This window comes from Aspergillus undulatus, assembly GCF_047715775.1.
Source record: "Aspergillus undulatus strain CBS 261.88 unplaced genomic scaffold BDV17scaffold_45, whole genome shotgun sequence".
NCBI lineage: Eukaryota > Fungi > Ascomycota > Eurotiomycetes > Eurotiales > Aspergillaceae > Aspergillus > Aspergillus undulatus.
Genome location: NW_027396649.1, coordinates 61,131 through 72,197, shown reverse-complemented (window position 1 = coordinate 72,197; position 11,067 = coordinate 61,131). Strand labels below are relative to the sequence as shown.

Sequence of the window (11,067 nt, the reverse complement as noted above, 5' to 3'; positions counted from 1 at the left end):
CTTGCTTCAGTTTGCGAGGGTAGCAGTGAGGAAAACGGGTGTCGTCGCATTCAAGATCCCTATTGCAGCGGAGTTTCTCAAGCACGTTTTCTCGGTCTCGTTTTGAAGCGCGAACCGAGCTTTGTGCTTTGTGATATACCGTGTAGCACACACTTTGCGTGCGTATAAATGCAGCACAAGTCGTAACAGTATAGCTCAGAACAATTCCAGTTCTTTGCTTCTAACCTTCCTACAATCATCTCGAATAGAGCAACTCTCATGGATTTTCTGCAGATTCCAGACTTTTGACATCTCATTCACGATGGACTCTCTCCTGTACTCATCAACTGCCGACCTCCTCTCCCGCCTTGCTTCACCTCAGCGGTTCTAGCAAGCGTCTACTTCACCCGCCGCGCAAGCAGCGATCCAAACCCACCCCATCGCCACAAAAATGGCAGCAAAGTCAACCCAGCCTTGAAGGTAAAGGTCTTCCTCATGAACCCAACAACGAGCTCACTATGAGCAACACCTCAACTTTCTCACCGCAACGGGGATTTACCATGCCCTTGTCTCGTGCCGTCCTGAGACCCAGCGGCCCTCGCTCTGTCCAGCCTATACTGTTAGTCCTGGCAGTCCTCTCACATCCCCGGCCTCAGGCACTAGCAGCCCCTGTGGATGCTGGCCTCTTCACCTGGACACCGTACACAGCGTCCGTCTTGGCCGTCCTGGTCTCCGCGGGCCTTCTCCGCATAGCCGCGTACAGCAACCTCGGCACGTCATTCACATTCCATATCACGAAGCCGAAATCTGGTTTGAAGACGACCGGTGTGCATCGGTACGTGCGACATCCGTCATAAACGGTATTGCTCCTCGTGGGCGTGGCAATGGCGCTCCTCTTCTTCCGAGAGAACGGACTGATGGGATGCTGGCTTTCCGGTTGGGTGGCGGGTCTACTTGGCAAGGCGATCCTGGTGAACCCGATGTTGTTCTGGTTGAGGGTGCGTCAAGAGGAGGAGTTTTGGCTGCGGCGTTTGGGAAGGAGTGGGTGGGGTATTGTAACAGGACGAAGAGGTTGTGCCCGGGGTGTTTTAGGCTGGGAAGGTGGCATTCGATTTATTCTTTGTGCGGGTGGCAAGACAGAGAGTATCGCGATTGCACAATAATGTAGGACAAGTCCAGCGGTACTGTTTCTCAAACAAAGCTCGCAGGGCGAGTGAGGCCACCGCCACGTAGTGGCTGCCATTGAAATCGTGATATAAAACAGTTTCTTCTGTGAAAATAGCTTATCGGGGGATGGTTTAGAACGTGACGCATGAGCCGCCCAACGCCGGACGCAATAGCTTCTACTGAATATATTGGCTCCTGGGCGACGGGGGTTGCAGACACCAAGACAGCTCATCACGCCCATCTAGTCCGCAACAGCCGCTCAGGATGATGTTACTACGAACATCTAAAATGTCCACCGTACAGAGTCCACTGCATCTGGCACCTTAGGCCGAAGCTAGTAGCTTGCAAAAACTCAAGGCCAAATCACTTCCTAGGGCTAACCAACCTGCGAGGAGTCACCATTCCTAGAACCGGGAATCGGCGCAACATATGATGAGGAGCAGAGACCTGCATCAACATCACTTGAACTCGCGACATCTGGAGTCGGCATAACGTATGGTTTGATTGCAACTAGATCACCCAGCCTCTCAATACACGAGGAATCATATCAAGATGCACTTGTAGATAGACGCAGAGGCGGTAGATACTCTGGTTCTCTACCTACTCTCATTGCTGTACCGAGTTCGTACCTCGGCGCTTTAGAGCTCGCGGTCCATGGCTCCAAGCGGCAATGATGATCCTACTGCAGGACTAGATAGTGCATACACAAGCCTTCTTGAAAACACGGCACGAATGCCGAATCTGTAAGACTGCGGATCCGCCGGCTGGTGTCGTCGGCGCGGTGGTCACTGCGGTTCGAATTTCTGGGGATATATTCCTTCCTGATATCGTTCATCTGAAGACACTCACTTTCAGGTATACCTGCAAGGAATCGACTGCAGTCAGCATCTTGCTTTTCTTTTTTGTTTTCGGCACACTCCGTATCCCACCCCCGGCGCGTCCCGGCCTACTTACTAGATCACCATGGCCCTGCCAAGCACGCACAGCGACCCTCGTCAAAGAGAACTAGGCTTCCAAGGGCATGGATTCGACTGTAACAAATACATCAAATACGGACCTGTCTATTGCGAGGCCCTCTATGGCAAGCTCTCCGAGTATCATTCCTCGCACCCTTCTAATACCTTCAACACAGCACACGATGTCGGCGCCGGCGCGGGAACCGTATCCGAGATACTGGCGAAACGATTTAAAAACGTGATTGTTTCCGAGCCGGATACGGAGTTTCTGGAAATCGCTAAGGAAGGGCGCTTGTCCTCACCATCGAGGGCGGATCTCAACTCGGGCTCGGCCACGGGCTCGGGTCAAGGAGACGAAGTAGGGGAAGGCGAAGGCAAAGTCAAGAAGAAGAAATTCACTTTCTTATCTGAACGAGCCGAGCAGTCTATCGTTGCCTCCGGCACGGTCGATCTCCTCATAATCAACAAAGCAATCCACTGGACGGACATCCCAGCCTCAATCGCCGAATTCGCGAGGCAGCTGAAGAGCAATGGGATGCTCTGCAACACATTCTACGGGCAGGTCTGGATCACTGATAACGCCGAGGCCCAGGCTATATTTGGGGGGGGGGGGGGGGGGGTAATTGTTGCTTGGCCAAATGTGCAGATTCTTGCTACTAGGAGATGATGGCCTCCGGACCGGCAAATGGTGCGCTCGGTGGATATATGAGCAGATCTCGGCCTTCGACGAAGCTGAGGTCGTGCTTTCTCGTGGTGGACTGGCTCGTGATACACTCAGGGGTATCGATATGATAGAGGCGGAGGCTACCTCCCGTTGGATGAGGTGAATTACAGGCGAGACTAAGGCCTATTGATTTCCTTGGTTTTCCCTCCGTTTCTCTCTTAAATATAGATACGACTAGCAATATATGCTCGCATCCTCAGCTGCTGTGAATCACATCATCATGATATTGGATGAATATCTTCTGTGTCATACATGTTGTATGCCCCAAGTTTGGCAGCGGAAAGTGGCAGCCTGATCACTTAAAAATATCAATTGATAACCGCGTAAAACGAAGTATCTCAGCTACGAGAACTTTCCTCCAACATCGGCAGTTGGCCAGTACAGAAGATCATAGATCATCTTGATCCACTTGGTCAACCAGCGCATCATACGCATCCATAGCAAGGCGATCTGGGGAGGGGAGTACGATAGTCAGCCAACGAACAATCGAACGCGTCTAACACTGTTTCCTTGCACCATCCGATCCCTGGACCAGACTAGCTAGCACTTACGCTGTAGCAAGCAGTCGCGGTAGTGGTAGTAGTCTCCTCTCTGGGCACATTGGGTTATGGCGCGTCGGAGGAGGATGTCTTGCTGCGCGGCTGCGGGCGGCTTTATTAGCTTGCGGAAGGATTGAAATAGCGGGCGAGGTATGGCAAGGTATCAACGATATACAGGAAGAGGGGTGTCCATACCAACTGGCAGGATGGCGCAAGATAGGAATGTTAGAATGGTGTAGAGCTTCATGATGTTCGGAGGTCTACTGTCTTTGTTTGCCGTAGAGTGACTTATTTGAAGTTGAAGGCAATAGAATATAAGGTTAGTGATTTGGGGTACAAGAGGGAGGTAAGGCCCTTTATGTAGAGGATATTACCTCGTCCGGACAATTATACCTTGAAAGCCCAGTCAGCCACACCGCGAGATCTTTGCTCTTCTCGAACGTCGCGTAGCTGGCTGGCTGAAAACTAATCCCGGTCAGGTCATCGCCGCCTCGGTCAGCGCCGCCTCAAACGCGGAGATTCCAATCACAAGGGAATATTGAGGTAGTATCTAATGCAGCTGATTATGCGTGTCAGCAACGCCCAAGGCTTGGGGAGTTCGTCTGAAAGATTATACGTATAGGTTTGGCTTGTCTCTACACCATAATGCAGGGTTGCGGCTAGCTGGCGCGGTGAAAGGCTGGTAACTAATAGTGTGTATGCATTGAACCTGGCCGTCCAGTTCTGTCCGCCTCCACTTCACAGTACTGGATGCCCATTGGGTCGGTTCATTTCACCTGGTCTAAACGCCAGTGCAGCTACTCACAGTCGAGGCGTCCATTAGACGTCGCTCGCCCGAGTCCGGCAAAGTCTAACCAAATAGGAAGAATATCCATCTATCTTTATGGTTACGAAACCGGTAATCCACCCATTTGGCAGGCCACCAGGACTCCCGGCCATGCAAAAACGCAGGAGAGAAGTCCGGGTCCACGAATTGACAGCTATTTGCGCGTTTGCAAGCTATAAATTGCTCAATAACAAATTTCCCCGGAACCCTAAGCTTAGCGCATGACTTCGGTCTATCTCATTCAGGCGTTCATGCATTCAAGAGGAAATTCTATAGTGGCTATCAGGGGATCTATCTGAGTGACCATGGCGGGCGGCAACTAGACTATGCGCCGAGTTCGATCGCGACCCTGTTGGAGATTAACTTATTCTATCCCGGAATCCTGAACGAGTTGGAGATTTACATCGATGGGGGAGCGCGACGAGGCACGGACGTGATCAAGGCGCTTTGTCTCGGTGCTACGGGCGTAGGGCTCGGTCGGCCATTTCTGTATGCGCTTGGTGGATATGGGACAGAGGGCGTTATAAAGCCTATTCAGCGTGCGCTTTGACCATCTCAATATGAAGACGCTCTTGATGCTAATCTGTGCAGCCATAAGCGACGAGATCGAGACAGCCATAGGCTTTTGGGCGCTGTGAACATTTCTCAGCTCACTCCAAATTTGTTAAACACAACGGTATTGGAGAGGGACTTGGTCCAGTCGTAACCTGGAAGATCGGTTGAAAGAGAAAGCTAAGCTATAGGGACATATACCCCCGCAGGGCGTTCCCGAAGAGAGTGATAAACGGGCTTGGGAGCCAGAATATATGTAGTTAGATCGACCTCATACCAAGCTCAACGCATATGAAGGAGCCAGTGGAGGTATATGAATAGTTTGGTTGGATGATTGAACTGCCGTTATGAGAGCGCGATCGATAACAACTATAGGTGGGCACGAGTACGAAGCTTCGAAAAGAATAAAAACGTCGGACGAAATGCGATTGCCTAGATACTCGTAGATCTGTATATCACGAAGTAGGTTAATGTTTCCCCCTTCAATAGCAAGCAGTAATAGAATTACCACACTTTGTACAACTCCTCAAAATTAACTCCCGGAAAACTACTAAAGCTGACCGGGTTCTCGGCATCCAGATACATTCAAGACAGATCATCCATCCCAGCGAATAGATCCATAAATTCCAGCTCCGGACTCGGGAACTCGCGCTGGGTTCCCGCATTTGGGGCTAATTCCACAGTTGGCATAGCCATGAATGTATCAGTGCCAGTACCAGGCCCATTCCCCGATTGCGGTTACTCATTGTCTCCTCGAGCTTCAATATGCCTATGCACGTTTCGATCTGGCGCATTTGACCGGTGAACGCGAAGGAGAGCAAAGCTGGGGAGGTCATTCAGCGCCGTGGAGATGCGGTGCGCGAGGGTCACCACTGCGTCTGCCGAGGCCCATGTCTGGCGGAGTTCCTAGAGGACGTAGCATGCTGTATTGAAGTCCTGTCGCGCGTCCTCTTGATCACTTGGGAACCGGCTGTGCCGGAGCTGTTGATGTGACACCGACAGGGCGGGGGAGGTTGCGTAGACGATGATGGGGAATGGGTACAAGGCGCTTAGTCAAGTTGGATCCTGCATCTACCTGATGACTTGAATTGCAGAGAGCTGTTTGCGGAGGTGCTCGAACTGGGAGATTGCTTGGCTTTTTGAGATGAGGGCTCCCGCTAGAAAGTGGAGGGATTATGTGCTTCCGGAATCGGTGAGGAGCAGGGTGAGTGCGACTGATGTGACTTAAGGGGACTTGAAGGGGAGATCGCCCATGTGGATAATTTGGATGGTGATGCTGAGGCTGGTCTTCGTGCTGGTGCTTCTTAGCGGCCTTCGTCAGCGGTCTAAGTTAGTTTGTCTAGACCTTTGGTAGTCCGAGGTCTTCACCGTGACGAAAGGGAATAACGAGGCAGGCTATCGCCAACGGTTCAAGCCGTTAGAATACTGCCCTACGGTAAAGGCCTGGTGCCTTGCCCAGGAACCTTGGTCTAGGTACCCGCATCTGGATCGTCAATACACCGGTTAGACGATATGTAGGATGTATCGTAGATACAACGGTGTATATAGAAAGCGCAATAGAATAACAACCTATATCGCGAATACACATCAATATCTTCTGTCCAGCTTTTTATTTATAGGTGTCTGCCATGGCGGCTTGGACTTTCCATAATATCATGGATACGGTCCTTATTGAGTTGCCAACTCGACAGCAGGGCCCCAATTACTATGTAAATAAATTATGACCATCTTGTCATCATCGTCAACTACAAAAAATACTTGTTGTGTCTATCCCAGTCTAGATCTGGTATAAGGATACTAATCGAGTGTCATTTATGCGCTTGCAGCGGCGGCGCGACGCCCATTACTGCCGAACACCACTATCAAACAGTTATCAGGAGTATTTTCTTGATGCACTTCGCAAGAATTATCTAAGGGAACAAGTTCTTTTCCATATGAACGGACATTCAAATCTCGTCTCCTAATGAATTACTACCTAGTTACATCGACAACGGCCGGCCGAAGTTATTCGACCCTCAAAAGATAATCCCGAGACTACAAATTTCTTCTTCGTTCACGTTTCGACTTAAGGTGATCAAGGGTGCTCACAGCCAGCTCCATAAAGAACTCGTGCGAAATCGGTGGCTGTATTCGGTGCATCGCTTGGGCATGGTGACAGCGTGTTGCTAGTGTCTGAATCAAATTACATTCCGGTCCAGAACCAATCGCTAAAAGACTATATACCTGTGTGCGGGGAGGAGAAATCCATTCATAAAAGGAGTTACAGGGGAGGAATTCGAGGGGAATAATGCGTGTAAACCCGCAAAGCTATTATAGAAGACTCTTTCCGAACTGGAGATGCGAGGTGACTTATCGCTGTAAAGATGGTATAATCGGTATAGTCCTGTGCTATTCGCTGAGCTAAGGAGATAAGAAGGTATACTATGAGCCAAGTATTGATATCGATTGCTGGAACAAGCGCAATGATGTTTGTGATGGAACGTCGAGACCCCTCTGAAGGAGACATCTCTATAAACAAACCCTAACGGAAGGCACCACGAACGACCTCACCTCACCACCACGGCAAGAACACCCAACCAACCGTTCCTCAGACATAAAATACGGGCACATCACTCAACCTCCTTCCCCTGACTCTCCAAAATCCCCAACAACTCATCCGCTGTGAGATGATCACTAACGTGTTCCATTCGATGAACATACTCCACTCTCCCACCACGAATCACCCACTCACCTCCATTCTGATCCCAACTTCCACCCCCGAAACCCTTCCTGCCCTTCGAGAACATCTGCCGTAGCGTCAACCCCAAACTCTTCCAGAACCCAACACCGGAGTAGACAGGCTGGGTCGTGATTCCCTTCACCGTGCGCCGCATGTGTAGCTTCTCGTATAGTTTTCCGCCGGGGTCCGTATATACAGGCATTGTTGTGCCTGTTTCGCTTACGTAGGGGACGATCAGGTTGGGGTTGCCGCATCCGATTATGATTATTTGGATGGGACCTCTGTTGTGCATGTGTGGGAGGGTTTGGAGGACGGAGTCGGTGAGGTGTTGCGAGACAGAGCGGACGTAGGATTGGTCGTAGATGCAGAAGAAGTGGCGGACTACACGCATTCAAATATCAGTAAATGTTCTCCGGAAGGGCTAGGGCAGGATTGTATGGAGGAACATACTAAACAGAACAACCGTCGTGATCTCCCCCTTCTCGAGTATCAAGTCGCCGAAGCGCACGGGGTGCCCGTCCGCCGACTGCAGCTCGAGGTTGTATGCATCGCGCAGCTGGTTGGCGCTGGAAAGGATATCTGGGGAGCGAGTGATGAGGCCGGGCATGGTAGGCGCTGGACGAGGTCGAGGACGAGGAGGCATTCAGCGTTCGTTCTTTCTTTCTGGCATTGTCCGCTTTTTATTCCCATCTATCTGAAGTCTGCCTGTGCTCTTGCATTACAGATCTTTCTCCTCCCTCTGGCTGGCCGGTTTGCCACGCGCGGTGTCTGGGCTGGGCCGAACTCAATGCTCGTGTTCACCATGGTTGCTGTACTGCTCAGGAGTGATGTCAGGAGGCGAATCCGGCTTATAACATTTTTAACATTACCCGGGTTCTAAGTAAAAAGTACGAACGGTCTAGAATCGCATGGTAAACGTGGTATTGAGAGAAAACCAAAGGCATCTGGGGAATGATCGTATCCCCATGGCACACTAGCCCTCCATGACTGACAATCGATCAAACTCCGAATAAACCCCGACCTTGCTTCCCCAATCGTTAACACATCTATCCTAAATCGTCTTTCGTACTCTGTGATGTCGGTGGCAATCGCAGTCAACGTTTAGTCGCACGACCCAAGCTCATCCCGACCTCGACGTCCACCGCGATAGCATGCTTACTCGGCCCAATCAAGTCTTCGTCAAACTGAATCCTGCCCTTCTGGAACGCAACGACGATACTCGAGCCCCCGAACTGGAAGAGACCCAGTTCGTCGCCCTTCTTAATCTCCGCGCCGGGCTTGTGCCATTTCTCGTGGATCCTGTAGAGCCATCAGCATTACCTCTCAACATATATAGATGGAAAGGCAATATCAGCATACTCAACAGTCCCAACCGCACTCGCCCCAATAGCAACAAACAGCACCTCCCCAAACTCCTCCGTATCAATAACCACATAATCTCTCGCATTCCGCGTAAGGATATCCACCCCACTCCTTAAAGCCAGCGGATCAACCTCATAATAATCCCCCGGCATGCTCCGGAAGACCTTGATCCGTCCAGAAACAGGACTATGATAGCGATGATAATCCTGCGGGCTCAGTCGGAAACTCGCAACAGGCCCATCAGCAAACTGCGGACCTATTTTCCGATCCATGACGAGATTCGTTATGCTGAAGTCTTCGCCCTTTATCCAGATTGCTTTGCTCTCGGCGACGGCCTCGTACACGACCACTCGGGAGTCTGCGACGACGACTGCGGAGGAGGGATCGTTTTCTTCGTGGATGGGGCGGGAGCCGGGGGCGTGGTGTCGGATGAAGAAGTCTTCAAAGGTTTTGAATTCGGAGGGGTCTGAGGGGGTAAATTGGCTCATGTCGATATTGAAGAAGGAGATGAAGTTGCGGATGCGATTTGCTGAGGCGGGGGTTGCTTCTTTTTTGCCTATCGTAGTTTTCGATTAGCATACACTGAGATAAAGGTTCGCTGGAGAATAAAGAATGGGAGGGGGTACCTTCTTTGATGGCGCTATTGTGCAAATACAGCCTCATCGCGTGCGTCGTGTCCAGCCATGTCGTTAGCGGGTTGAAGAGAAGGAGCAGCTTCAGCTTCTTCCATATCGGCTGCTGCTCGCGCATGTACTCCCCGGTCTGACACAGTCAGTCACTTGACCTCTCATGGGTAAACAAGCCGTTATTACCTTGCGGTTGATGGTGAGCCATCCGATCTCGCGATTCTGGACCTATACTCGGCTTAGCATTGCAGGGCTTCCCGTCGGCGGGCAACGTACCAATTTGGCCCAGGTAAGCAGCCAGTCGACGGCTGCATGGAGCAGTCCTATTATTCCCATGATGGATGTGATTGCATTTATTACATTGTGGTCTGCAACTCGTGGAGTCTATACTTATTGTGTCGCTTGTGGAGTGACATCACCATTACAGGATCGCGCATTCGTCAACGAAGAATCACTACACTACGACGTGTATACTACGTCAGTGGTGTTGAACTTCGTTTTGAAAGGGACGACCATCCAAGATAGATTCCGAGGTACTGTCAAAGCAATGGTCTCAATAGTTTATGCAGGCTATCGTGAAACATGAAGTCGAGAATATCAAATGCAAATGAACATTACTCATTCCCCATCACACTATGCGAGTATCAGCACCATTACAACTCAACCCGTCCAAAAACATAGAAAGATAGAAAACATACCTATTGACTCCCTTTTTGATCCCCTCCCAGCCCGGTAACGTATCCCCGCCACCAGGCTTCGTCCTCATAAAGTGCGCATCGCCGCCACCCGCTTCCGGTCTCGGAACACCACCGGCCTCGTCAACATCCTGCTGATATCTTTCCTCACCAGCGCGCTTCTGCTCTGAAAGTGACGACAAATGTCCGGAAATACTTGAGAGTTTTGCGGAGTGTGATTCACCCGAGGAGCTGGAGAGGCGGTTGCTCTGCAGCCAGCTTTATTAGCATATAAAATTCACGGTTACGATGGGATGTTAGAATACGTTGAGGTCACGTACAGCACCCTCTAATCCGCCCTTGATTATTCCGCTGTCTCCCCAGCCAGCACCACCACCGGTGTTGTTTGCAGGTGTTGGGTAAGCGCTCGCACCGCCGCGAGTAGATGTGGTGGACTGGTTGCCTGAAGGGGTTGCGCCTTTACCTTGGAGGTGAGACATGATTGTTTTTTCAACGTTGTTTCAGCGTAGCAGATTAAACTTCCGTAAGCTTGGAGTGGTCTGCTTGATTATTGGAGTGATAAATGGCAGAGTAATCGGCGCCTATATAGACGGTGCAGCCGATGAAGTCATCATACGGTCAATTGCCACCTTCCACACGGGGGAATGGGGGGCTAGACGCGTCTCTCCATGATCATGATTAGTGTTGACAGGTTCACGTTTCCTCGCAGCGTTTCGATCTCGATCTCGATTGATACGTCATTCAAGTCGCCATGGGGTAGATTGAGTGGTTCAAGCAAACCCGGGCCCTTACTCTGTATTAAATACTACCAGGAGAGCCCTAAAATCTCTTCTTCCTTGCTCAACAATCGTAATGTAGAGCTACCGTAATTATTCAGACTCTTGTATGGCGGTGACATCTGGTATCTATTCTCTCGTTATGT

The 11,067-nt window shown here is 50.7% G+C and overlaps 5 protein-coding genes across 5 annotated transcripts; 2 read left to right on the top strand and 3 right to left on the bottom strand.

Moving 5' to 3' along the window:
• Positions 1-397: 397 nt before the first annotated feature.
• Positions 398-909, top strand: BDV17DRAFT_159543 (uncharacterized protein). The gene has a single exon (XM_073754622.1). The coding sequence runs from the start codon at positions 498-500 to the stop codon at positions 834-836; it is 339 nt and encodes a 112-aa protein (XP_073612974.1). The 5' UTR covers positions 398-497; the 3' UTR covers positions 837-909.
• Positions 910-2,109: 1,200 nt separating this feature from the next.
• BDV17DRAFT_293759 (class I SAM-dependent methyltransferase) lies at positions 2,110-2,769 on the top strand (the record flags this gene model as incomplete). The annotated part of the gene is made up of 1 exon (XM_073762689.1): positions 2,110-2,769. One exon carries the CDS (start codon positions 2,110-2,112, stop codon positions 2,767-2,769), a length of 660 nt encoding a protein of 219 aa, XP_073612973.1.
• A 4,583-nt stretch (positions 2,770-7,352) lies between these two features.
• BDV17DRAFT_293758 (peroxiredoxin-like family protein) lies at positions 7,353-8,069 on the bottom strand (the record flags this gene model as incomplete). Its single annotated transcript, XM_073762688.1, has 2 exons — positions 7,353-7,843; positions 7,913-8,069. The coding sequence occupies 2 exons, from the start codon at positions 8,067-8,069 to the stop codon at positions 7,353-7,355; spliced, it is 648 nt and encodes a 215-aa protein (XP_073612972.1).
• Positions 8,070-8,419: 350 nt separating this feature from the next.
• On the bottom strand, positions 8,420-9,892 carry BDV17DRAFT_270146 (putative phosphatidylserine decarboxylase). Its single transcript, XM_073758647.1, has 5 exons — positions 9,727-9,892; positions 9,637-9,678; positions 9,451-9,586; positions 8,822-9,380; positions 8,420-8,761 (listed from the first exon to the last, which is right to left on the bottom strand). Exons 1-5 carry the CDS (start codon positions 9,784-9,786, stop codon positions 8,557-8,559), a joined length of 1,002 nt encoding a protein of 333 aa, XP_073612971.1. The 5' UTR covers positions 9,787-9,892; the 3' UTR covers positions 8,420-8,556.
• A 13-nt stretch (positions 9,893-9,905) lies between these two features.
• Positions 9,906-10,706, bottom strand: BDV17DRAFT_270145 (uncharacterized protein). Its single transcript, XM_073758646.1, has 3 exons — positions 10,466-10,706; positions 10,149-10,393; positions 9,906-10,083 (listed from the first exon to the last, which is right to left on the bottom strand). Exons 1-3 carry the CDS (start codon positions 10,622-10,624, stop codon positions 10,065-10,067), a joined length of 423 nt encoding a protein of 140 aa, XP_073612970.1. The 5' UTR covers positions 10,625-10,706; the 3' UTR covers positions 9,906-10,064.
• Positions 10,707-11,067: the final 361 nt, after the last annotated feature.